This window comes from Sturnira hondurensis, unplaced genomic scaffold (assembly GCF_014824575.4).
Source record: "Sturnira hondurensis isolate 20B ecotype Veracruz unplaced genomic scaffold, ASM1482457v3 Scaffold0006413, whole genome shotgun sequence".
NCBI lineage: Eukaryota > Metazoa > Chordata > Mammalia > Chiroptera > Phyllostomidae > Sturnira > Sturnira hondurensis.
The window spans coordinates 24951707-24978614 of record NW_028079044.1 but is presented as its reverse complement, the minus strand read 5'-3'; the positions used below and the strand labels follow the sequence as shown (position 1 = coordinate 24978614).

Below are 26908 nucleotides of genomic sequence, written 5' to 3'. Positions count from 1 at the left end.
TTTAAATTGGTTTTGTAAGTGATACAAAGCTGTTTTAAATATATGGTTAATGATGCAAGACTTTAATGCTTGTATAATTAAGTAATGATTTTTTAATGTTACTTAAATTGAATTTATTGGGTTGACATTTGTTTAATAAAATTATATAGGTTTCAGGGGTACAATTCTGTAATACATCATCTGTATATTGTATTATGTGTTCACCACCTCAAGCTAAGTCTCCTTCCATCACCACTTACCCCCCCTTTACTCTCTTCTACCTCCCCCACCCCCTTGCCCTCTGGTAAGCACCATGCTGTTGTCTGTCTGCTGGTGGTGGGGGAGGGGATTGTGTGGCAGGGAGGGGTTCTTTGCTTAATCCCTTCACCTTTTTTCACCCGCCCCCTACCCCTCCTCTCTGACAGCTGTCAGTCTGTTTTCTACATCTATGAAGAATCGATTTTTATATTTGCATTTGGCAAGTGTAAACTAACTTAGAAATGCTTAACAGCATAGTAGTGATCTGTGCACGTGTCCCAGTGAGGACACATTCAGTACTTCCTGGTCTTTATGTGGAAAAGCTGCTACTCTTCAGCTTGTCCTCCCTGGTGTGAGACCCGGTGGTCTCACCGGTTTTCTTCAATTCGAGGTGAGCCACACTGAGACCCTTTCTGTGGCTTCTAGTGATGCCTAACGAACAATTTTCAGCGGTGACTGAGGGTCCGCCACGTAATTGCTGATCCCGTTCCAGTGCACGGTCAGTAAAGCCCGGAGTATTCTGGAACCGATTCCTAGGGGTCAAACTCGTGACTGTATTTTCCCCAAAGATAGTGGAATCAAATGCCTTTATATTAGCTTGATTTAATTTTCCCCCCAAAAGAACCAACATCATGGCCCAAGAATGTTGGTTTTCTACCAAACTGATACTTTATCTTCAAAGTCACAATACTTTTGAACAATTTATTCCTCCAAAGTGCATTCCCACTGTGTCTCTTTTCAGTTTGCAATCAACCCCTGGAGTTCTCTCGTGCTGCGATCCAAGATGCACATTGGTATCACATCTAATATACGTCTCCCAGACCTCCGCTACAGGACATTCACTTTTGATCTCTAAGTTAAACAACAAGCTGCTTATTTGTACCACCTACTTTTAAAGAAGGGAATTTTTAAGTGGTTGCTTAACTTTTTATGTAAAGTGTTACTAACATCCTTAAGCATAACATAAGGAGCATCTTGTTGAAAACTTTTGGGGTACATTTCAAAAATGAAAGTGAATAAAGAACAGCCCTTTCGTTGTAATAGAAACCTCTTCGTATAAATGTGTACCTTTCTCTTCTCTTTCTTCTTCCATCAAGCATCAAGCTATTGTATATCAACATCTCAAATAAAGAAGGCTTCTCAGTTCCAAAACAAGGAAAGGGGAAACAGAAAGATTCCCTCCTGGAGGAATTTATGCCTTCAGTCCTCTCTTCTCCAGAAGACAAAGTATAATTTTTTAAGTCATGTATTCTTCCATCGCTGTTTTATCCAACAAAGTCCTATCCATTCTCTGACACTCTCTACTCAAGTTCAATGTACTGAACACTGTTCTCTAACTTCCTCCAACCAGACAGCGGCCCTCTTTTGGATTTTACGTCTCCCTGACGATATCGTGCATGCAGATTAGCCTTCAGTTGTTCTCTAAGGGTTTCATTTCTGTGTTTTGCTGCTTGCCCCCCAAAAGTAAACGCGTATGAGGAAATGAAAGCCCAGGGTTGCTGGCTCCGAACTCTAGAATCTTTCTCTCTGCACCAGGCACCTCCTTGAACGACGCTCTCTGCTACTCTTCTCTCAGGAGAAGGGTGAGGTTGTCCTTTTCCCAGAGGACTGTAGCTGAATTTTTCACATGCTGTCAAACTAGTGGAACGACTTCATCTCTAAGTTGATGTTCTTCTAACTGGTTCTCTACTCCTTGGGTTTCTCCTTCTCTGTCTCCTTCAGGGTCTCCTCATCTTCTTTTTGCTCTTTCCAGTTGGCGAGTGCCCTGAATTTATCTTCAGCCACATTCTTTTTCGGTGTTGTCTACATGAGTGACATTGTTGATACCCACGAGTTCAAACACTGTTCCAGTGTAGATGGTTCAGCTCAAGTCTGCAGCCCTGCATTCTCTCAAGTCACACTGTTATATTTTCTGGTACCTGTTTAACACATCTCCATGTATTTTAAAAATAATTTCTCCTGTATTAGCTCCTCCTCCTACCTGACCAAGTCCTCCTAAGTGAGAACCTCAACATCATCTCTTTTTTTCTCTCCCGAATCCCCACTCCAATTGTGAGATATATCTTTTGAGTCTTTGCAATTCCCTAAGTGGCATTTCCTAATTCAAGGCCTCTTCACTTCTCTTCTAAAGAACTGCAGTAGATATCCAACCTTTTTTCTCAATTCTTGTCTCCCTGCCTCAGCCTTTCCTACATATTGCTTGATGCTGGGGAGTAAATAATGCCAAAGCAGAGGAGAAACAGCTAGATGGGTCCTTGACCTTAAACAGAGGAAAAACCAACATGTAAGGATTAAGGTAAAATAGATCAATAGATAAATCTAGAATATTGAAAATATGGGTGGAGGGTAGAAGGAGAAAGAAAGTGATCCTCAAAGCCCAGGGGAAGCAGGGAGGGGTTAAATGCTAATGAGAGCATCCTGATACAATCCATTTTATTACCATCTATTTTCTTACCATATCACACAAAAACTACATTATTCAGCATTAAAGCAAAACACCCAAAATTGATAGCTACTTCATTTTGGGTTTTACAACTAGTTGCACCTGTCAGAGTAATGATTCTCAAAAGACTGGCAGAATAGGAAGTCAGAGCAGTGTAAAATAAAATGTAAACCCAGATCCTGAGAATGTACCACAGACTTCTTTTTTTGAGAGTGATAATTAATAACATACTGGTCTCGATACACTGTCCTTTACAGGTTGCATTATATACAGTTAGCCACTAATGCTTAAGAAAAAAATGTTCTGTTTTGTTTTTTTTAATCCCAGGTAAACATTTAGACTTTATCAGAGAAAATAAAATCAAAAAGGTGTTTTGTGTAATAATATAGACACTGCATCCTTGAAACAGTGTTTCTCATTTGACCACACTTTTAAATCATTTGCAACTGAACTAAGAAATGGCAGAGTAATCAACTATTTAAAAGTCCTGGGTGCACACTTAGTCTCCAGCCACAGGAATGTAGTCAGGCTTCAGGAGGGAATACACATTACAAAATGAAAGAATCTTTATTTAGAGCAGACTTTTACCAACTGTGGTTTCCGAACCATTAGCGAGCTGTGAAATCAATGTAGTGGGTCATAACCAACATTTTTAGAAGAAATGAAATAGAAGGAAACAAAGATGTTAAAGTATAATAACAAATTGTAAGAATATTATTTCATTCAACATTTATTTTAGCAAATATAGCTGTGTGGGTGTGCACTATGTCACAATGGAAAAGACACATCTTCTTGTGTGTTACAGTCAAAAGTTTGAAAACTGAGTTTGGGCAAAATAATATGCTTCCGGATATTTACAAAAAACAACAACAACACAGTAACAGCAGCACATTCTATTGTTTTACTGCTCACGCTGTCCTACCTATTGCCGAAGCAGCTGCTTTAAAAAGGCACCTTGCCTCCCTCCTGGGCACTCATGTCCAGAGCATTTCTGACATCAGTGATTCTCAAAGGGTTGCCCGTGGACCGCTGAAACCCCCGAGGCCCTTTCAGAGAGTCCACACAGCCCAAACTACTTCACCGGGAGACTAGGATGCTACTTGCCTTTCCACTGTGCTGACATTTGCATTGGTGGAGCAAAGGCTATGCACTTGCGGATTTGTCTTCAAGTGCCAGTTTTGTTTACAATAGTCTTGATAAAGCAGTAAAATGTATTCCTTTTTTTTAAACATCGGCCCTTGAGCACACATCATTTTAATATTCTGTGTGAAGAAAGGGGGAGTTCTCATAGAGACTTCAACCCACATGGATTTCAATAGTTGTCTCCAGGAAAATCACAGGGGTTGTGAGCTAGGCCAGCTGCTTTTTAGTGGAATACCAGTTTTGCTCGAAAACAAATGATGCTTATTCAGATGTGGGTATTTGGCAGACATCGTCTCTAAAATGAACCAAGTCAGATTATCACTTCAGGGGAAACAACTGAAGGTTTTTACTGCCAATAATAAAATTCCAGCTTTATAGTGAGAATAAAAATTTTTTAACTTGAGAGAGTTATAATATAATCATATAATACTTAAAGAATTTTATGATGAAATCAGTGGTGATATTAATGAAAGTTATTGTTTGACACTGTACAATGAAATGTGTCAACATTTGGAAGATCTGCATAGCTCAGTGAATCAATATTTTCCAAATGACCACTACATAATATGAGACAGACCATGGGATTCTGAAGCAATGGAGCACAAAAAGTCATTAACGTGTTTTCAGAACTCACCAACTTTTAATAAAGCTGCCTCTAAAAAAACTACTACTTGTTGAGTGTGGGTGTCAAATCAAAAAGGAACATCCACGATTATCTGTTGAAATACCCCTCCCTTTTCCCGTGACATATTTGTGCGAAGCCAAAGTTTCTTCATCCATTTCGACTAACATGATGTATCACGTCGGACTGAATGCAGAAGCAAATATGGAACTACAGCTGTTTTCTTTTAAGCTAGACAGTACAAAAATTATGAAAGTGTAAGACAATGCCCCTTCTCACCTTTTCTCATCAAAAGGCTCTTAGTTATGTTATTATATAAAGGCGTATTGTTTTTAATGAGTGAGTAAATTAAAATTTTTTTCTTGGCTTCAATTTCTAACGCGATCAACATTGGTAGATACAACACATAAACAAAAGCTCTTTGGGGTTCTCAACGATTCGTGAGCTTTTTTAAAGGGACCCTGAAACCAAAATGTTTGAAAACCACTGTTCTAGACTGTATTTGATTCCACTGTGAAAAATCACCACATCCAAAATATAAATACAAATTGGAGCTTCTGAGTCCATAATAAGTTGCACTGTGTAAGAAAGTTTACTAACAGTATGAACTGGGAGTATTTGAAGCCCTTGGGGGGTTTAAAAAAGAATTTCCTGACGGAAGAATATTCGGTGTACATATCATACAGACGAGGGTCACATAGGTCACAAAATCAGACGCTTGATGTTTTCTCTCCTGAGGATCTTGATCTGAATGTGTTTGCTTTTAGTTACTATGCTGTCAAGCTGGGTATCACATACCAACATAACCCTTATTCATCAGTAGAGGCCGCAAATCTAATCCAACATTTTAAATGCCTGATCTCACCTGAGATGGGCATCCCACACGATGCAACACGCCTGCCCCAGGGCTCCCAGCATCAAGAGCTCTCCCTGATGAAATGCCAGTCCGAGCCCCCAAGCCCCTGAGCCCCCAGGACGCTCCAGAACAGACGGTACCCTGCAATGAAAGTTCATATAGCACCAACATGACTTAATTACATTCATCACCCTGAAAAGCAAATTCTATGCCAACGTTGCATAGCATTTGGAGCTTATTTTACAAACATTAACTAATTAATCTGCAAAACATCCCTGAGAGGCAAGACATAATGATATATGAGCTGACAACCTAATTATGTCTAATTATTCATAAGATTTCCCCCTTCCAAGTGTTTTCTATTGCAGGTTCAGAGAAGTGGGCCTGCTACACACTTAAATCAGATGTGGAAATCAACGATCATTAATTCCAGCCAGAATTCTCTTGCTTCAAAGTGCCCACACTTCTTTTTAGAACAGATCAACCTGTACCATTTTCCACTGGAGCAGCTCATAAAAATTCCAAAACCCCCAAATGTTAATCTAGAGCTGGACTCCTAGTCCTAGATCTTGGACAATATTTACCCCTTTATTACCCCCAAGCAATTTGTGGTATTACCCTAATTGCTTTGACCAGTTTCTTTTCTTCCCATGGAATCTTTATCCACTCCCTGTAAACTGTTCACAGACACAAACCCTATCATCCGCGAATTTTCTTTCCTCCGAAGTTTGTAATCGGAAAGCCAGCACTGCCTCCTCTGTGCTTTCATGCCCGCTGCTCCCCCCAACTGAATACATCCTGGGTCTCCTCATTCCGGCATTTCTTGTTCCACTTGAAATTAGGCAACTTTGCTCCATCAGATAATTCCACTCCGGCTTCTCCTCCACAGCAAGACGGGTCTTGAGAGTGAATGCCACACATTTAAAAACATTGCTAGAAGACATATTTGTCAAGTGGGATGTTATTATTCATGGAAAAGAAGGTATTAAAATATATGGGAAGCTTTAAAATATATGGGAAATAAACAGTAATATTTATGAGAGCTGTATTAGGGTTCTCCAGAAAACCAAAACCAACAAGAGATATAGACATAAAGACAAAGACATAGGTTAGAGACAGATGTATAGAGATTTATCCTAAGGAACCTGCAGGATGGGCAGGCAAGCTGGAAATGCCAGCAGGAGTCACTGTTGCAATCTTGAGTCCAAAAGTAGAAAGAATTCCCTCTTCTCAGGAGGAACCTCAGTATTTGCTCTTAAGGCCTTCAGCTGGTTGAATGAGGCCTAATCCCTGTTATGAAAGATAATCTACTGTACTTAAAGTCTACTAATTTAAATGTCAATCATATCTAAAAATTACCTTCCCAGTTGTATCTAGGCTGGAGTTTGACCAAACAACTGCACACCGTAGCCTAGCAAAGTTGACACATAAAATTAGCCTCACAAAGGCCTACCTTGTTTGAGCAATCATTTAAGGGGGCTCTCTGTATTTTTTTTATCTTTGCAATCGTACTGGCTAACAATGTATCTCCTACACTAGGTGTTCACTAACTATGCAGTTGTCAAGTAAATGAATGTGTGTTGGACTTGTACTTTCATTAAAATTGCAAACTTGAAGGACAGCATTCCTCTTGCATTTCCTGCAACTATGACAACCATGTCACCCAAGTTTCCCAGGGTAGAACTGACTTCAAACGCTCCGTCCCATTGTCACATCATGTGTCCTGATACTCAGTTGTGGAAAACATGGTCACCAGACCTCTAACAAGTAAGTAATTTCATGCTGAACACTGTTCTTACATCTCAATAAATACTTACTGATTGAAATGGAATTTCCAGCCAGTGGACATTTTGTTTAAAATATGACAAAATACAACTGGGAGAAATTATCATTCTTCTTCTCATTTATTCCTGAAACAGAGAATGCAATCTGGTTCTTGTGTTTTAAATTTTCCATGTCCAGTTTTCAGGGTGTGGTTATAATGAACTGCTGAGCCAATATGAAGTAAGATACTTGGTAATCGAGGGCAAGTTGAAACAGTGTCGAACATTTTTTTAGTATGAGCGAACATGCAGGTAATGTATCCAGGAAATGGCTTGTATAGAAAGGGAGGGACACAATTTGACAAATAAAAACCTCTGTTTGTGGATTCTCTCTGCAGGTAATAAAACCTGATGACTTCAGGAGGAAGGTTAATGAATTTTTTTTTAAGATATAAAAAGGCAGAATCAAAAAATAAACATTAAGGGCTTTCTTTTTTCCAGAAATATTACTTGGGGCTTTTCTGGACTGCTGACGTTATTTTCCTACTTTATAATCTGATGTGATTTTTTAAAACTGCTGTTTTGTTCCAAAATAATATCTCAAAGGAGTACGAGTTATACCACTTGGGGTTTAGATAGCCTTGGTGAAAATTTAAAGCTATTATAGAAAAATGAGTGATGAATTATCTTCAAAGAAGCCAGGAAATGCTTGAATCAAAAGTGTTCCTATACTCAGTCAAAAATTAGCGAGATTTAGTGTCAGTGTGGGTACCGGCCGTGAGGATGTGGAAGGGGTGAAAGACATCTTGGCCGTGGTAGGAGGTTAGGATTGCTCTGACCTCCTTATGACAGACAGAAATTAGGGCAGAGAACCATTTGGAATATTTAGTGGAGGAGCAAAGGTGGTGAGTGACTTTGAGCATGTTGAATTTAAGTAAAAAATGGGAATGGGCTGTAAACAGCTAGAAATGCAGAGTAAGAAGACAGATGAGGAATCAGAATCAGAGCTGAAGTTTCCAGAATCTTTACTATAGAATTTAAATGAAGTCCAAACTATTGACGACAGTTAACCCTGGCCTTCCCTACATCTATCCAAGCCACATGTGCAGACTCCCTAGAATCCAGCTGGAGGTGGTGATTTGCAGGCCCCCTGCCGGTCTCTCCGCCTCTGGCACATGTGACTGCTCTCATCTCAAGGGGCACACTCTCCTCCTTTTCCATGCTCTACTTCTACATAGCCTCAAACCTCACCTTCAACTTAATCTTCAGGTGTTACTGCCCCCCCCCCCCACTCCTGTGTTAGGTTAGTTGCCTAACTTCCAGAATACTTAATCAGTTCCCCCATTGCTTGGTGTAATTAATTCTACTTACTTGTCTGCCCATCCATCTCAAGTTTAAGGTTCCCAAGGGCAGCCATTGTATCTTCCCTGCTCATTTTTATATTTCTAATTCCATTATGCATAGTAGGTACTCAGTACATTGACTGAACAAATGAATTATCAGACAGGGTTGAATAGAGGCAAGATCACCATGGGTAAAGTTCTTTAAAGACATGTGTGAAAGAGAGAGTGATGGTTAATACTATTGAACAGTTGATAGTTGACGATAGCTGATACTTCAAATAATAAGTTTAGAAGTGCCTTGAAAAATTCTCTATTGTATATGCGCATATTGTGGAATGGATGTTGAAGATACGGTGTGGAATTCGAATGTGGTTTTTCTGGTGAGACATGCAAGTGTAAAACGTACCCACGTAGGTGGTGGATATGTCTTCTAAGAAGCCAGAAGTCATTCTCCAGGGCAGCCACCCGAGAAAGAAGGAGGCCCTCCGACAGGAAGTGGAACTGAGGGGTGGACTTGAGGGGGAATAGAAGGAGAGGCCTGACCTGACTTTCTCGACCTGGAGGTGTGCTTCCCAAGGGCAGCGCTGGCCACATGTGGCTGTGGGGCACGAGCAAGGTGCCAGTCAGACCGGAGATGCGCTGCAGTGTAAATTACGGGCCAGATTCAGACTTGGCGTAAAAAACAGGTAATATCTAATCAATAATTGTATAGTGATGACATGTTGCAACAATAATATTTTGGATTAGTGGGTTAAATAGAATACGTTGCCAAAATTAATTTCACCTGTTTCTTTTTTCAATTTATTGATTGATTTTCAAAAGAGAGAGGAAAGGGGAGAGAGAGAGAGAAAAACCACTGATTTGTTGTTCCACCTATTTATGCGCTCATTGGCTGGTTCTTGTATGTTCCCTGACAGGGGATTAAGCCTGCAACCATGGTGAACTGGGACGATGCCCCAACCAACTGAGCGCCCCAGCCAGAGCTCACCTGTGTCATTTTGATGTGGCTACTAAGATGTGTAAAATTCCACATGTGGCTTGCATTGAATTTTTATTGGTCAGTGCGGATCTAGACGTAAGAGGAGGCCTCTGAAGGTCCTCCTGAGAGGAGATGTTTGTTGACACAGCAGATGGAATGGGCCTACTATGTGCTGGCACTGTGCTAGATATCCAAGCGACAGGAAAACCAGGTAGAGATGGCCCCGTCCTCATCAAGGTGCTATCCAATAACAGGATTCACCCCTGTCCCCAGTCAGTCAGATGTTCCTTCCATGACAGTCATGCTTGGAAGAAAGCACAACAATGACTATTTTGTTTGTTGTTATTGATCAAATTTGTTGAGTGCTTCGTTCTGTGTCAGACATGGGCCTGCTTCCCTGAATCTTCCTTAATAACCCTGCAAAGCAGGAACTATTAGCAATCCCACAAAGAGGAAGAAACTGAGGCTTGGGGAAGTAAAATGTCTTGCCCAAGGCCACACAGCTGCTTAGGAACAAAGGCCAGATGGAAACTCAGATCTGCCTGAATCCAGTGTTCCACTGCTAACAGCTATACCCTGCCCTTCACTCCCTTGCCAATGCAAAGGAGCAGTCACATTGATGCCTTCAGTTTGTGAAAATGTAGTATATGTGGCCACTGTCCTAAGGATTGCACACTTACAGATTTAATCCTCACAGCAGCCCCAAGGAGTGTCGATCTTGCTGCTGTTTTGTTACTCCTGCTGCAGGCAGACTACAGAGACATCGTGGGTTGGGCTCCAGACCATGGCAACACTGCGAATGTTGCAGTAAAGTGTGTCACGTGATTTCACTAGTTTCCCAGTGCATATAGAAGTCACAGTTACACTACACTGTAGTCTACTAAATGTGCAGTAGCATTACGTCAAATGCACATACCTTGATTAAAAATGCTCTATTATTAAAAATGCTTTATTGTTAAAAATGCTAAGGCTAAAATGTTAATGTTACAAAACACAGGGCTGCCACAGAGCTTCAATTTGTAAAAAAAAAAAAAAAACAAACCCACAAGCTCGGCAAAGTGCAATGAAACAAGGTGTGTCTATATACAAATGAGGAAACTGAATCCCAGAAAAGTGGAGCAACCTACACAAGGTCACACAGCTAGTAAAGTGAGGCATAGTCATAATCCTGCTTCTCCTGAGCTTAAAGTTCTCTAACTGTTCCATCCCTTCAAAATGCCCCTAGCGTACATATCTTTAAATTTGTCTGCCAGGTAAAAGCTGACCTTCTGTGATTGGAGAATATTGGGTACCCCAAGACATTCTGGGGAGAGGGACTGGTGCTTCCTGGAGTCTGTGTCTCTCCCCTTAAGGGTTAGAGGAGAGAGAAAACTATTGGCTGACAGGTGGCAATGCTTATGATGTGTCATCGCACATGCAGGGCCCATGTGTCCACAAGCACTCCTGAAAAGCCCACTTTGTGTGGGCACTGAGCAGGACCCCGAGAGACAAGTACCAGGCCGGCCCCTACTTTCTCCATAATCGAAGGCACACTCGTGCTGTGCTCCGAGATAAACAGGACAAACAGTGTAGAAACATCACTTTAACTCACACAGTCAAACACGTAGGCTGCTTTTCATTCTTTTAATCATATGCAAATTCAGAAGATTTTTTTCAGAGGATGCCCAGGTAGTAGCTTACTAGAACAGCAGGGACCAGCTAGGCAAGTGTAAGAAGTCCCGTTTGGGAGAAGATGCAGGGGACACTGCACTGTGATACCCTTGTCTGGGGTACCCTCTACTCCTGACACAGTCTCTCTTCTCCCTGACACTTGTTTCCGTAGCACTCTTCCCTTGGACCCTGCCCACGGATAACAACTTACTTGAAGCTTCTCTAGACCATACTCAGCCTGGTAATTGGCCCTTTTTCTGGAATCTAAGATTAATATCCTTCTGCAGTTAGCACTTCCTTATCTTGTCCTTACTTTGTTTATACTTCTTTATCTCTTTATGTGCCTGTCTGTCCCCCAAACTGAAAGTATGTCACTCAAAGCACAGTGCAGGTCTCGTTTCCCTTGTGAATTACAAACTCCTTCCCTGCACGGAGCCAAGTGTGCCCCAAGGCGCTCAGCAACCCTTGCAAGCTGATGATCAGAATGACAGTGGTAATGATCGTGATGATGGACAAAAAGGGGCAGGAGAGGAGAAGAAAGATAGAAAATAAATTCTATTCAGGTAAAATGGTCACAGAAACCTACAGAACAAATTGGATTGCTGTGGAGATCAAACTCTTGGCCAAAGAAAAAGGATAGAAATGATCGCATTTATGTCCCCAAAACTCTTGCCCACCACTTGTGTCCCATCTGGCTTTGTAAGCCATTTCATCAATATTAAATGCAAAACAAGATCAACTCTAACTTTCTTCCTTAAGGAGCTCCCTGGGATGGTTAATTTTATGTGTCAACTTGACTGGGCCACAGGGTGCCCAGGTACTTAGTCAAACATTACTCTAGGTGTGTCTGTGAGGGTGTTTCTGGATGAGACTGACATTTGAATTGTTAGACCCAGTGAAGCAGATTGATCTCCCTAATGTGGGTGGGCCTCGTGCAATCAGTTGAAGGTCTGAATAAAACAAAAGACTGAGTTACAGCCACCTTCTACTGTCTGACTGTTGAGCTAGACATTGGCCTTTTCCTTTTTTCAAACCTGAACAGAAAAATTAATTCTTCTTGGGTCTCCAGCCAGCTTTTGGACTAGGACTTACACCACCAGCTCTCTGCTTCTCAGGTCTTTGGAGGACTGGAACTACACCATCGGCTCTCCTGGGTCTCCAGCTTGCTGACTGTGGATCACCAGACTTCTCAGTCTCTGAGAGAGAGAGAAAGAGAGAGAAATAGACGTGTATGAAATCTGTCTGAAAAAAGTCCAGCCATTGTTAATATAATGAGAACAGTTTGTGCAACACTGATGTAACCTGGCAGCCAAGGAGAGTGGACTGGAATGCACATGTGTGGACAATGGTATCTTCACTGTAGTAGTCAGTGGGGACAGTAACATGGTAGAGTGAGCATGTGTACTGTGTGACTGTCACATTTAAAGTGACTGAGTGAGTAGAGCAATGAATTTGCATTAAATTTTGTGTTAAGCTTGAACATTCCTCCATAGAAACCATTTGGATGATTCAGAAGACCACCGCTATGGGCAACTGCTGATTGGCAGCTTCATCACAACAGTGCGCCTGCTTATGCATCATGTCTCTTGTGGACTATTTTGGTGAAACATCAAATCACCCAGTCGACTTAGTCCTCTGACAGCCCAGATTTGGCACCTTGCAACTTCTGGCTTTTCCCAAAACTAAAATCACCTTGCAAAGGGAAGAAGTTTCAGACCATTGATGAGATTCAGGAAAATATGATGCAATAGTTGATAGTAATTGAGAGAACTGTGTGGGGTCCCAAGGTGCCTACTTTGAAGGCATTGCCTACTTTGAAGGCAATGACTGAGGCATCATTGCCTTATGTACAATGTTTCTTGCATCTTGTACCTTCTTCAGTAAATGTCTCTATTTTCCATAGTACATGGCAGGATACCTTCTGGACAGGCCGCATATGTGTGTGCGCACCCCACTCCTCTGGAGCACGCTGGGCGATGACCCACCCACACACACCGTCTGAACTGAGCAGCAGCGATCCTGACCCCACACAGCAGCCTCAAATGCTAGATATGTAACCCAGATTCTCCAAGTTGAAACTTTTCCTTTTGCTTTTTAAAAATGCAAATTTGAAAAATGCTTTTACAAAACACAAACGCTTGGCCTACTTCACAAAGCTTTCGTGGGGATCAAGTGAAGTAACAGATGGGAGAATCTCTGTGACCATGAAGTGGAAGGAGAGGAAATACCAGGATGGGGTTACGGCCTCCTGACCTCAGGTGTGTGGCCGTTTGTCTGACCCTGTATTTCTCACCCTGGGGCACTTTTGTTTAGCGATCACATCTAAAACCTGTTGTGTTGACACCTAAAATTAAAAATTTTATGCCTGAAAGTAAGGTTGTTATTGAACCTCCCTCAGTACCTCCGACAGTTCAGGACCAGCCTCATCAGTGACAAACCTGTTACGTGGTAAAATCTGAGGGGCAGTTTTGCATGCCCACCTCCATCTGCCCAAATTCTCCCTCTGTTGACAATGTAACTCCTGGGGGCCCAATGTCGTGTTACCAGAAAAGTCCATTCGAAAGGCAAATAATGAAGAAGAGTATCTATTATATTAGTGTTTGGGATGGATTCATTCCCAGAGGCCTCTTTGAAAGCAGAGAGCAAAGGAATGAGACGCAAGACAGCATGATCAAAGATGAGGCAGAGGGAGGTGCCAGGATGCTATCTGGGGAGGACCTGGCTGGGTGGGACACCGTCCTGGAAAGTCCTACACAGCCCGACAACAGTAAAGGCAGGAGGGACAGAATGAGAGGGACAGGGAAAGGAGAAGGAGAGTGGTCTCCCAAGAAGTTGAGAAAAGGTCAGTGTCCTAAAGGGAAGGACACTGTATAACATGGTGTTCATCAAATGCTCGTGTCCAGAGCTGGCTCTGTTTTTGTTTCTCCAGGCCTGAGACCAGCTAGTCTTATCAGCTCTCTCCTCCCTTGACCTCTCTCCCCACCCTTGTGACCTCTCACTAAACCCGGCTGTTTCTCTGTGGCTTAGATCCCGTCTTCTTGTTCACGGGGTTCCCAAAGAAGCGAGTTTGCTGTGGGCCAAGGGTCACCCCAGGCCCGTGCTCCACCTTTAGCTTGGCTCCACCCTCCAGGGAGCTCTCCCTCTTCAATAGTCATCTCCCCACAATGCGGGTGACCCCAACACTCCCCTTCCCACCTCCTGTGGCTTCAAAGTGGTGAGGAAATAGATCAAACTCCTGGCTCTGCCTTAACAGAGACTCCTAACCTCTTCTTTATCTAAGGTCGTTTTTAATATAAACTAATGTTCCTATGGTGAATTTGAATTTATTAAAATATTATCATTATAGCCTGGCAGTCACCCCAACACTCAACTGAAACTATTCAGGGAAAAAATCACCTGTGACCTTTATTGGTCATTATTGCCAAAGCCAACGTACACATATTATTTCTTGCCTCGGTGTCCTTTCTGCTGTCGATGGCATTATTCAACACACCCTCATTTTTGCTCCTCCCTCCTGCCTCTTTCTGTGGCTCTGCTCCGTGCAGGTTCTCCACAATACTGCCTATTGCTTTTGTCTACTCAGCTTTCCTTCTCCTCACCTTAGTAACTGACTCCCACCTCCCTGAAGGAAGTGGGCCCATGACCCAGGAGGGTCACTCATGGTACCAAATCACTATCCTCAGTGACTGATCCTGGAATGGGTCGCATGTCCCAAAGCAGGCCAATCAGAGTCTTTCACCAGGATTTTCAAAACGAAGCTGCTTGGGAATGCTCTCGATCTATCGGCGTTTCTGTGTGATACTCTCGAAATTTCAGTGGCTCATGACAACCAATATTTACTTTCTTGTCTGTGGGCCTACATGTCAGGTGTGGCAAGGATTAGCTTGAGGTGTGTTTTGCAGGTTTCTGCATTCTCTCCGGACCAGTGGCTGGTTGGGACGTACCTTTTTCAGGATGGAGCAGAGGAGCACGAGTAAGCAGAAACACGGGATACCTCTGAAGGTCTTGGCCCAGAACTGGCCTATTGCTGCTCTGCCCCCATTTCCAAAGCAAGCCATGTGGCCAAACCCCGTATCCCTGGGAAGATGCCTCTAGTGGAAGGAACTGTGTTGCAGTCACTTAGCAATGAAGGGATGTATAAGGCAGCCACCTCTGCACCAGACATCAAGGACTAGGAACGGTAACCAATCTGCCACACTCCCTTTACCTTTATGGACCTAGGCTCTGAGTGTGGACCAAAAAAAGGGGGTGCTGTAATAGATCGAACTCGGAGTAACCTTATAGGGTGATCTGATCCTGAATTCCTGATGTGGTGGGTCACGGGGGGTGGTCATGCCCCAGGCCCACAACTCCTGTAGTAAAAGGCTTATCTTTGCCATAAGTGAGTCCTGTCTGATGTTTTTCTGTGACTAGGTTAACACGTCTTTGAAATGCCACTTTTTCAGACTCATGGGAGTTATTTATATATTTCTGGATGTGAATCCTTCGTCAGTCTATGTGTGACAAATAAATGTTCTCAGTTTGTAATTTATCTTTTCATACTTTATAGTCTATTGTTGTATAAAAGCCCTAACTTCATTTAATTGCATGTATCAATTTTCCTCTATGGTTTGTATTTTTTGTTTGTTTGTTTGTTTAAGGAATCTTTCCCTATCCTAAAGTCATGCATAGTAAAGGCCAGAACTTACTGAGTACCTTCTCTGTTTCAGCACCCATGATCTCCCTTTTACAGATGACGGAAGGAAGGCACAGAGACATTAAGCAACTCGATCAAGGTCACACCGCAAATAAGCACTGGAGTCTGGATTTGAACCCAGACAGTCTGCCTGTAACCTCTGCATTTTAACACTGTTCAAAATATCCATTGCAGAGATCATATCATGCTATTCTAAAATGTTTGAAGTTTTGCCTTTCTCCCTAAAGTATATAGCCTGAAGTTGGCTTTTGTATATGAAGTGAGATATCTGAATTAATCTGTACCATAATCACCTTTCCCCTTGGACACTCATCATTAATGAAATGAGTATTGACTGATTCACACTGAAGATGAATTTCAATAAACACATCTATTGTGTGGATGCTGCAAGAGGTGATCCCAGTCAAGGTGGGCAAAATGTAACCCCACTCTCTAAGTTCACCATGAAGCCCAGTTTCAAATGATGTGGCACCAGAATAGAATTCTTTGAATTAACTGAGGAAGACAGACCTTCATCTCTCCAGCACTGAGGACAGGATATCGATCAAAGGCACTTGGCATCTTCTGCAGTGAACAGGATATCCCCGGAAGAAACCCCAGCAAGAGGCAGAGCCATCCCAAAGTCCTGAACAGCCTCCAACTCTGCCTACACTGCTGGGACCAAAATAGCTCACACCACTCTTGCTGCCGCCTCCTTGTGAACTGTGTGGGAAGGAACCCTGGTCACGAAGTCTTTGTTTCAACCACCCCCCACTTGCTAGGACAGCCAGAGCAACTGCAGTGGCTTCCTGGAATCTAAAGAACAAACAGCGCGTCACGGGCTGCGCATCATACCTATTCTGCACCAAGTGCTGTCTTTCTCTAGCATGAGAGATTTCTAAACAAACCCAAGAACCTGAAAACATTGTTTTAATTAAAAAAATAAAATGGGAATGAGCTGAGTGTAGCAGAATATGGGGGCCAGATCCTAAAGGCTCTCAAATATGCCAGGCTTAAGAAGTGTGGACTTCATTGCGTCAATGGGGAGGTTTGGAAGCATTTTTAACAGAAAAGTAACCTGATCCATTTATTATTTTGCTTGATACTGTATGACTGACTAGTCACAATTTGGCGGATAGAATATACTAGAGTGGCTGTGCCAGGCTCTGCTGGGGGTGCCCTCCCTCTGCACCCCTGTTCTTTCTTACCAGCAGAGCTCACTTCCCTCTCTGAAGGCTGGAAACGCCTGAGCCTCTTTCCCACCTTCCCTTGCAGGTAAAACATGTACATGTGACCCAGTCCTGGTTAATGAGACCTAAGAGGGAAGGCTGCTGGGAGGATTCTGAAAAAGGTTTTCCTCTCTAATAAAAAGATGCATAAGAAGAAATACCCACTTTCTTTCTAAATGTGGTCATGCTTGCCTATAATGCCTGCAACTGCCACCATGAAAAGGGACAAGGCCAACACCTTGGGGATGGCAGAGTGGAAAGATGGAAATGAGGGCATCATAGAACCACAAATAGCCGCATTCCCCACCCTCCAGAGATAACAGACGCTTGCTGTTGAAGACACTTTAACTTGGCTGTTCTGTTTCTTGAACCCCAAGGCATCGCAACTGAGAAGCATGAATAAAATCACCAACACAAATGCATGTGATGTATAGAAAATATTCAAAACAGGCACTTTTCTTTCAGATGTTTATTTGAAATAAACCAGCCTCTTACAAGTAGAGCTATCTATCATATGAACGGCTCGCCAAACACTGAGTGCCCAAGCAAGAAATCATACAACTTCTGAGATGACTTGTCTTATTTCTTCTGTGTCTGAAACGACTCTTTCCCGTTTTCTTCACTCATTTGCACATTCTTCCTGTTCCCCGCTAGGCAGCCATCCTCTCTTCTCGGATGCCTCTCTCTCCTGAAGTCGTGGCGGTCAAAGCACATTATAGAAGAATCTCAGCTCTCTGTAAGCAAACAAACAAACAAAGGCAAGTTCCAGCGCTGGGGGGCAACAATGTTCAACATTGTCCCCCGAGGCCCAGCAGCGGGGGACGCAGAGCGGGCAGGGCCGTCCCTCGAGGCCGCAGACGGCGGGGCTCCCCGGGGGCACCTGGGATCATCAAATTCTAAAGGTGAGGGAAACCTTGCAGATCCTTTAGAGTATTGTAACACAGCAGAATTGAATACCGGCAACCATCTGGTCAGAGTTCCTTAAGACCATTAACGACACTTATCTTTCATCCTAAATTTCTACATCCAGTAGCTGGCAACCTTTTGGCAAGTCCTTCTGGTTCCTTTGGAAGGAAGCCCCATCCAACCCCGAGCATGGGGTCCTCCAGCTACCCCTGGAGGTTCTCTCCTTTATTCCAGGAAGGATCTATCCAGTGTTGGCATTGAGTTTAACCTAGCGAATCTTCCTTCTCGGCTTGCTTACAATATTTTCTGGAACTCGTGACTTTTCCATATGCAAACAATTTCAAAATACAGCTGAGACACACGATGTGTGCGATAGAGAGCTGGAATTGCCAGGTACAGGATAGCCTGCGTCTCCTTGCACTCCCCGTCACCTCAACGCAGAGTGACTAAGCGCCCGCTAGAAGGGCTGGCAGGGTACTTGGCGATGACCACACTGTCGCCCGGACAGGTGCGGACACCACCGGCGCAGGCCGGCGCGGTGATGAGCCCGGGACAGCCTGGACCTGCCCGAGGTCCGGCGGCGGGGGACGCGGAGCGGGCAGGGCCGTCCTTCGAGGCCGCAGACGGCGGGGCTCCCCGGGGGCACCTGGCGCGGGAGGAGCGAGGCCGCGCGGCGCCGGGCGGGGCAGGGCGAGAGGCGCACCTGCGGCCGCGCGGGGCGGGAGCCAGGTGGCCCGGAGCGCCGGTCGGGCCGGCGTCGAGCAGGAAGTGGCCGCGGAGCGGCCCGGGCGCGGCCTCGGCGGGGCGCGCCTCCTCCCGGGAGCCTCGCGGAGCATCCGGGCGGGGAGGCGGCCGAGCCGGAGCCCGAGCGCCGGGAGCGAGACCTAATGGCGGCGCGGGCGCTCGGAGGCCCCGGGGACGCCGCCGCGGCCGCCCTGGACGAGCTGTCCCGGAACTTCACGTACGGGGCGCTGGGCGCCGGCAACGGCTCCCTGTCGCGCGCCTGGTACCGCAGGAACCAGGTAAGGGCGGCCGCCCGGTGCGGACCGGCGCGGGCCCGCGGCGCCTCCCGCTCCCCGGCCGTCCTCGCGCCGGCTCGCAGAGACGCCGGGCGGTGCACGTGGGACGAGCCGGCCTGGTGTCTGCGCTCGCTGACTTAACTGCCCCTCCTTTGGCAGAGCGGGGGTCCCCGGGCTTCCGCTCCCGGGCGGCGGTCACCCGGAGCGGGGCGCGCAGGTCTGCGGCCCTGACCTTTGCGGGGTCACTCCTGGGCCTCTAGGTCCCGATCAACCCCGCCTCTCCGGCCTGAATCTGCCCTGTTCTCCCAGAAGGAGTCTGGGAGCGTGGGGTGAATCTCCCCCGTCCACATTTCCCCCAGGATCATTTTACGGTTAAAAACAGCGACACCCCCCTCTCGGAAGCAGGGAACTCATTAAGGGCAACCAGATGTCACCCCTGCGCAGATGCTCTGCCTGAGCGTGTGTGTTCCCGCTGCCTCGGTGCAGCTCCTGCATTTCCGTGCGAGGAGCGCGGCTAAACCTCACTGGCCCTTTGGGAAAACGTTGTCAGCCTAAATAGCTCCAGTTTACGCTGGAAATATACACTTAACGACATCAAAGGAGACTGGAGGGCCGGAGCTGCCCTTTCAGTTTGGGTTTGATTGAAGATCAGAAAAAGACCTCCGACGGCCCTTCCTCTAGCTGCTTTTATTATCTTTCTAGTGAAGGCGAGGGATCTTGATACGTGCATTCCAGGCCACCCTACTGTGTCACTTTGCTCTGGTTCTTTACCAAACCCACAGGCCTTTTTATTTTGCAATAGTATAACCATAAAATATTTGTTGTGGGGTTTCTAACCAATGAACAAATGTCCAGAATTCTTTTATGGATAAAAAGGGTTGTGAATGTCACTTGAAATGTTAAAATTCTGTTTCAAACATTTCACCCAAGATGTATTACGTAAAGACAAAGTAAGCATGTCCACCTTAGTTTTCAACAGAGGGGAAACTATTGCCTTTAAGTCTGACCACAACATATGCTAAAATAGGAAAAATGTGGGGGCCCAGAACCTCTTGATCACAGTTGGGAACCTACTCCATTTCTCCTTTCTTCCTCCCACAGGAGTTACAGGGAAAATTCCTTTTGAAGGGAAGCTCTTTGAGTATGTGTTAGGCTAATGCTAGTGTATGTTGTGAGCTTATGTTATGTTATAATGTGCTTATACTAGGAACCCTCCTAATAAAAATTGAAGAATGAATTTTTCTCTTTTGGTCAGGAACTTAGAGTGGTAAGTAGATGTGACCTCTCATGGCATCGTTCAAAACAGTAGAAACCATTGTTTTCACAGTGGGAATGTGTGCCATTGTTTTCCTTGACTGTTTCCTGGAATTCAAAATTGTCCTCAAAAGTCAGGCTCTTTGAGACCTGAATTCAGATTATCATGTGACATAAATGTGAGGGCTTTGTTTGCAAAGCTTGACTTGCCTTTCACAATATATTCATACAGGTTAGGAAGGGTCAGGCCAGAATGCGCTAATTGAAATTGCTCAGCTGACATGTAAGTTATAGCTAGTTTGAGGTAAGACCATGTCAGCTTTTCCCATTGTTGTGCCAATTCAGGCGGACTTATAAGACTGTCACTTTTTACCCTTTTAGTAATTGCATTTGTTTTTTAATCAAAAGTAAAAATTGATTTTTAAAAGTTCATTCAGCAAATAGTTTATTGAATGCCTCTAGTGTTGACCAGGCCAGTAAAAATGAAATGGAGTTTAATTTTTCTTTTTTTTTTTGGCAGTAACTGAAAATAGGAGGCTGAAAATGGGGGTGGCTGGAGAAAAACAAAATGTGAGATAAAAGTTTAGGATTCCCGTACTCAGAATTACCCTTGGTTGATGGCCAGGCTTTCATCAGCTTTACAGCAATTTAACTATTTGGACAGCGCCTATTCCCTGATAGCCCAGCACCGTGGGCCTTGCCAACTGATAACCATCAGATCTAATAAATTAACCTGACTCACAGAAAAAGACCAACTCCCCTGAAACACTTTTATGTAAGAGATGAATATTCAACGGTGGCCTCATAGAATCAATGTTATCTAAGGCATCTATTCTATTCTAATGTTATCTATTCTAGAGGAGGAGATCTCAAAACAAGTAGAAAGTAGGGAGTAGGGGGAAAGTGGTAGCAGGGAAAATGGTTTAGGGAGCCCGGGGAGTGAGGCCTTTGCCCCTTCTGCTTCACTCAGGAGTCTGCCTGTAAAAGTACAGATGCCATAGAATTCTACAAAAATATTTTCTGTATGTTCAACTCACCAGTTTTCAGTATAAAAGGATAATGTTTCTGAGATGGTTATTGAGCCCCCTGCTTTGTACAAAGCACTGTGAGGATATTCAACACATGGTAGTCTCCCTTTACCCTCTGGGGACGTGTTCCAAGACCCCCAGTGGATGCCTCAAACCACAGGTAGTACCAAACCCTACATATACTATATTTTTTCCTGTATATACATGCCTGTGATACAGTTTAATGTGTAAATTAGGCACAGTAAGAGATTAACAACAACATAGCAAAATAGAACAGTTGTATCAACATACTGTATTAAAAATTATGTAATTTTGGTCATTTCCTCAAAATATCATGACTGTCTCTTGAAATAAGTGGCTCGCAGTCCCATGTTTCAGGGGGTCCCTTGAGTCTTTGCAGAGGCTCAGTGCTTTCAGGTGCAACATGTGGTCATCGGTTGGAACACATTTTCTGTCCATCTCTTCCACCCACAATGTAATGCCTTTTCCATCCTAACTATGCATGTGAATGCTCTGTGGCCGTAACTTTTGCATTCTGAGGTGTGGCAGCAAAACAGCATGAGTTTCTTTTTCTTCCTTCACACTATCATGAATAGAAGATGTATTCTTACTATAGAGCTTGGCAACCTCAACCCACGAGTATTTTGGCTTTCTTTAAGTTGAGAACTTTCACCTTTTCACTCGAAGGAAGCACTTTATGGCTTCTTTTTGGCTTATGCAAATTGTCAGCATCACTCTTGCACTTTGGGGACATTGTTAGGTAAATGTCACACCAGTAGCACAGCACTGTGATACTGCAGCAGTCCATCCAGTAACCCAGGTGACTGACCCAGGCACCAGGCAACTACCTCGCAGGGAGCTTATGCAGCACGGATGTGTGGGACAAATGGGTGATTCATGTCCCAGGTGGGACATGCAGTACCTTCCTATCCCAGGTGGGAGGGATCAGAAAGGCCTGCAATACCTTTGGGCTACTCAGACTGCATGAAATTTCAAACTTACAAATTATTTCTGGAATATTTTCAGACCTCAGTGAATGGCCGATAACTCAAACCACAATGTGGATAAAGAGGGGTTTAACTGGAGTCTTCAGACCCAAACTCTTCTTTCCAGGAATGTTATTAGGTGCTTGGGGACATGCGCTATATAGGTAACTCCACAACAAGTATGCGGTAGTTGTCCTATGAGTGACATAAAGTCCTATGGAAATTCAGAGCAAGGTGGCTTTTAACCGGCACCATAATGGATGTGCTGGGGAGAGGACATAGTTGAGTGAGACACTTAAATATAGACAGACGTTCACTGAAGGAGCATACAGATGGTTGGCATTCCACGAAAAGGAAAGGTCTAGGGACCAACGGGCATTCCATGTGACCTGGGCATTTCTGGACCTAGAACAGAAGTCAGTGGCCATTCTGGTTACCCTGGAAGATGGAGACTGATCATAAGGTAGAAATATAGTTTGGAGTCTTTGATATCATCATGGATTGATTGCCTTGAAGGACTGGCTAAGGAGTTCGGATTTTATCTTTAGAAAGTGGGGAACCATTGAAGGTTTTTTGAGCAGGGAGTTTGAGAGAGCAAATTAAATAAACGACATTTAAATTAGGGTTAGCAGGCTGCAGAGGCCTCAAATTGGCCAGCTGTAGACCAAATCCAGCCCATTAGACCTAAAGAGGGCTTTAGAAGATGTTTAATGCATTGCCAACCTTTAAAAATGAGTGGATTATTTATGAAGTCTCAAGTTTCCGTGATCTCTGTAAATATTAGAAGTTCTAGCAACGCTTGGCCCTCTTTCCCACGTAACTGAGCTGGAGCGCAGCTGGGCTCCCCACGGAAGCCTCTCTCTTTCCTCTCATCTCTTTTGCCTACTGACCTCTGTGGGCAACTTGTAACCAGTGTTAGAGGCTGTTGTCTATTCTTTGCTATTAATGAGTGTACTAGTTACAATAGTGCACTTGGGCAAGTCACTCTGAGCTCCACTTTCTTTACCTGTGAAATCAGGGTTGGACTAGATTTCCAGGCTCCCTCTTGCTGTCTGGTTGAATAAATTCCAAACCATCAAGGTTTTCAGGGGGAGGCAGAGTTTTGCTGCTGGTTCTTTGAGTTTGTACATAGCACATTGCTAAATATATAAGTTCACAAGGACATGGTCAAAAGGTTTATTCTGCATAGGGTGAAATGAAAGTTTGGAATTTTTGATGTCCTTTATGTGAACTTTTGATTTTCAATGGCTTGAATTTTTAAAGTCAACACGTTTAAAGGAAAATTGATACAATTTGGCAAGGAAGAGGCAAAGCAAAGAGGCTGACATTTGTTATGCATTTACTGTGTGACACTTTATAGCTATTATCTCACTGGAGCCCCCAACAACGTCGTAAGGTACACATTATCCTCACTGTTCGTGTAAGGAAACTTGTGTTAAATAACTTGCCCCAAGTTCTTACAGTAAGTAGGTTTAACTGCAAACCTATTTTTATTCCATGCCTGCAGGCCATTGCTTAGAAACTAGGGCTTGAAAAGAATGTGGTGGTAAGAATACATGTGAGGGGGAGATGAATGTGGCTTGTCTCACTGTTCGGAAGAAAAATCGCATTGAGTTTCCTATTGCCCTTTTATTGATTTTGCTTTACCTCCATCTATCTCTATTTTGCTAGTAGCTGCCTCAGACTTGTCTCTTAAAGAAAGAAGAGTGTCAAAACTTACACATAACCAAAGGATTAGGTAAAGGTTTGCTGAACCTCTTCATTTCCTTCCCAAGAAAAATCCCTTTTTTGTTTTGTTTATGCATATTGGGGGGTTTTGCCCTCTTTGTTTTTGCAACGTGGCACATTCCCTGAGCCATATATTCTGTGAGATACACTCATATGTATAGGACAGTAAGAAGAGGGAAGGAAGGAACAGATTGACTCTGTTTCTAAATAGAAGTAGAGTCTAAATAGAATTAAAGCAACTCTATCTAAGTTTTTGTAATAATAATAATCCTGTGGTCCTTATTAGAGGAGCAGTCTTAATGCTCTTGTGAACTTGGCAGACCAGGTATTTGCGTTTAAATCTATCTGGTATCCTCTTTATGATGCCGTCGGCGAAAATCAGGCTATGGGCAACTTTGCCAGTGTATAGGTTTACGTGCCTCAGTTTCTTCATAAATCATTTTAACAAGAAAAACAAAGGGAGAAAAATGAATGGAAGGAGAACCTGTGGATTAAAACAGACCTAGGATGTGAGGGTGATCTGGTTGTGACATCTGTCACCCCATTGATTGCGAGGGTTGATTTCTTTTTAAGTGGCAATAAAAATAGTATTTTATTCCACCCCCTCCCTCCTACCCTCTCCTCCACAGCCCCCAGTACACTTTTCCCCTCTTGTTCCCACAGCAGTGTTTCCGGGGGTGGGATTTGGGGTGTACGGGTAAAAACAAGCAAATCGCAATAGGAATTTTTCAAAATAGGTTATCCACTTAATCATCGTTTTCTCCCTCATCTTCAGGTTCTCATTTTCTCTTCTGACCCCTTTCTTCTTCACCAAGATCTTCTTCATCCTCCTCTTCCTCTCCACTCACATCCTGCTCTTCAGCTTCTTCTTCCTCTTTCTCGTCCTCATCATACTCATCAGGGCTGATCTGGCTGATTGGCTGGCTAGGCGGGTGTCCCCTTTCCCCTCCTCCCTCACCGGCCCAGGTGGCTGCCTCTGGAAGCCATGCGCTCGGTCCAAGAGGACTGTGCTTCCATCAAGGGTGTATGAGTGGCTGTGCTCCCCTGTTAGAACTGGCAAACAAGCTCTCAAGGTCCATTTTTAGGAGGGCGTGGGGTAGTCAGGCTTCCAAGACTCCAGGACATCCAAATGAGGCGCTTCACGTGGCTGCGTCTGCCTTTCCAAATAAGTTAAAAAACAAAACCAGTTCCTAACAGTTCCATCAGGAAAAAAGACAGCTTTCAATTGCAGTGTTAGGGATGCAGACGTGGGTGCTAAAACTGTAAGGAAAAGCAACAAAATGATGGCCATAAAGTCAGGCCAGTGTTTCCCTGGGGTATAGGAGAGGACATGACAGGATGGGGCACAGAAGGGCTTCGGTGGGCACCCAGCTTCTGTTTCTTGGCCTGGACGGTGTTATAAGGGTGTTTGCCTTATAATAATTCATTGTGTTCATCTATATCTTTCTCCTTTCAGTTGTCTGTGTCTATCCTACCGTTTTAAAAAGTTTAACACTGACACTAGGATTGCTAGACTGTTTGTTTCGCATGTTTTACTCAGAAAGTGTGGAAATGGTAATCCATGTTTACTTTTTGGCTTATGAGAATTTTTAAACAATTTTTCAATGAAGGTGGGTGGTTGTTCCAATCGGCATTTGAGAGCTTACCATGGAAAGGATGAAATTCCCCTAAAATGTCCTTTTAGTTCTTGTATAGTACAGTTTTAAAATTTGAAAGCTCAGCCTCTTTACTGGATGTGTTGGCATGTTTCTTATCTTCCCCAAAGTGTGGCTTTCTCTGTTGCAATGGCAATGACAATCACACTACGCACCTGTAGGGCTGGTGTAGGAATAAAATAAGAGAATGTTTTGTATGTCAAATAGTTAGCCGAGTGCCAGGTGCACAGAGAGCGCTCAATAAACTGTGGTGATTACTAGTAGTGTTACAGGCAAGCTATCTTACAGGAAGTGTCATTAAATATATAGTACTTCTAACTAGTAATTGGAGTTAGCTCATTGCAAATGCAAATAAGAGAAATCATATCAGTTAGCTTGAAGTTACCTTTCTTTACTCTAAAACCTCTGCTTTCTCTTTATCTCATGCCTCCCTCACTCCCTTAGATGTTGGTCTCACTTTCACTCTCCAAGTGTATCCACATCCGGAACGCTTCCTAATCGCACCAGTTTTCTAACTGGAACACTTGCTATCTGGAAGTACGAGGGCAAGGACTCTTCCCGTGTCTCCTGCCACTCTCTTGGCTTCTGGGTCGAGGACATGGGAACAGCTGACAGAGTTTCCGGTGGCAGTGGTGGGATCACATCTGCAGACACTGTGGTTTTTAGCCCACCAGCAAGACCTGCACCCCTAGCCTGGGAAGGCTCCGTGTTAACATTAAGGCTTGGATGCCACTTATTTTAGCTTGTTTTATTTTTCCTAAAAATCTAATATGTCCTCTGTTTCGTTTATACCTTTTATAACCCACTCCCTAGCCCCATCTTTTCTCTGGCAGACTTAATTTTACATAAAGTTAAAGCCTTTCCCCCCGTTTATCCTGATTCATGAGAGTATCCCCATTGCCTGGGGACCGGCAGGTGCCTCCACAGAGCTCTCCTCCCGTGTACACCTGTGAAACATTGGCCCCACCTTGTCACCTGCCTGGAACCTTGGTCACTCCCAGCACAGCTAAGATATATTTAGTTATGAGCTCCATACTTCACTGAAGGTTGTATTTGTCCTGGCATGACTTCTCAGAGACCCACCCTGGCCCTGGCAGGCCACACAGAGTTCTGCCTGTGAGGAATGTTCTGCTGCCTGCCTACAGACTCGGCACTGGCTCCCTAAGTCACCTTCTTTGCACCTCTCAAACCCTTTTCTCCTTTCAGGAACTTGGACCACTGGCCTGACTGCTTTAGCCTATGATAGGAGTCCCTCTTTCTTCTGGCCTTTGACCTTAGCTTTCCTACCAAGAATGCTTTGTAAGTTAAGAGGCTTCATTTGCAAGTCACAGAAAACCTAAGACCTAACACTTACTGGCTTAATTAATAAAATAAATGGAGTCGGTTAGGGTG

The 26908-nt window shown here is 44.0% G+C and overlaps 1 protein-coding gene across 2 annotated transcripts in view; it reads left to right on the top strand.

Annotated features, from left to right (window-relative positions):
- The first annotated feature begins 18631 nt into the window (after positions 1-18631).
- The window catches only part of NIPAL2 (NIPA like domain containing 2), a 75006-nt gene continuing 66729 nt past the window's right edge, over positions 18632-26908 (top strand). For both annotated transcript variants that reach the window (XM_037048257.1, XM_037048256.1), the window contains exon 1: positions 18632-18868. In XM_037048257.1, the coding sequence (XP_036904152.1) occupies positions 18734-18868 (135 nt within the window). In that variant the 5' untranslated portion in view covers positions 18632-18733. The remainder of the gene's footprint in view (positions 18869-26908) is intronic.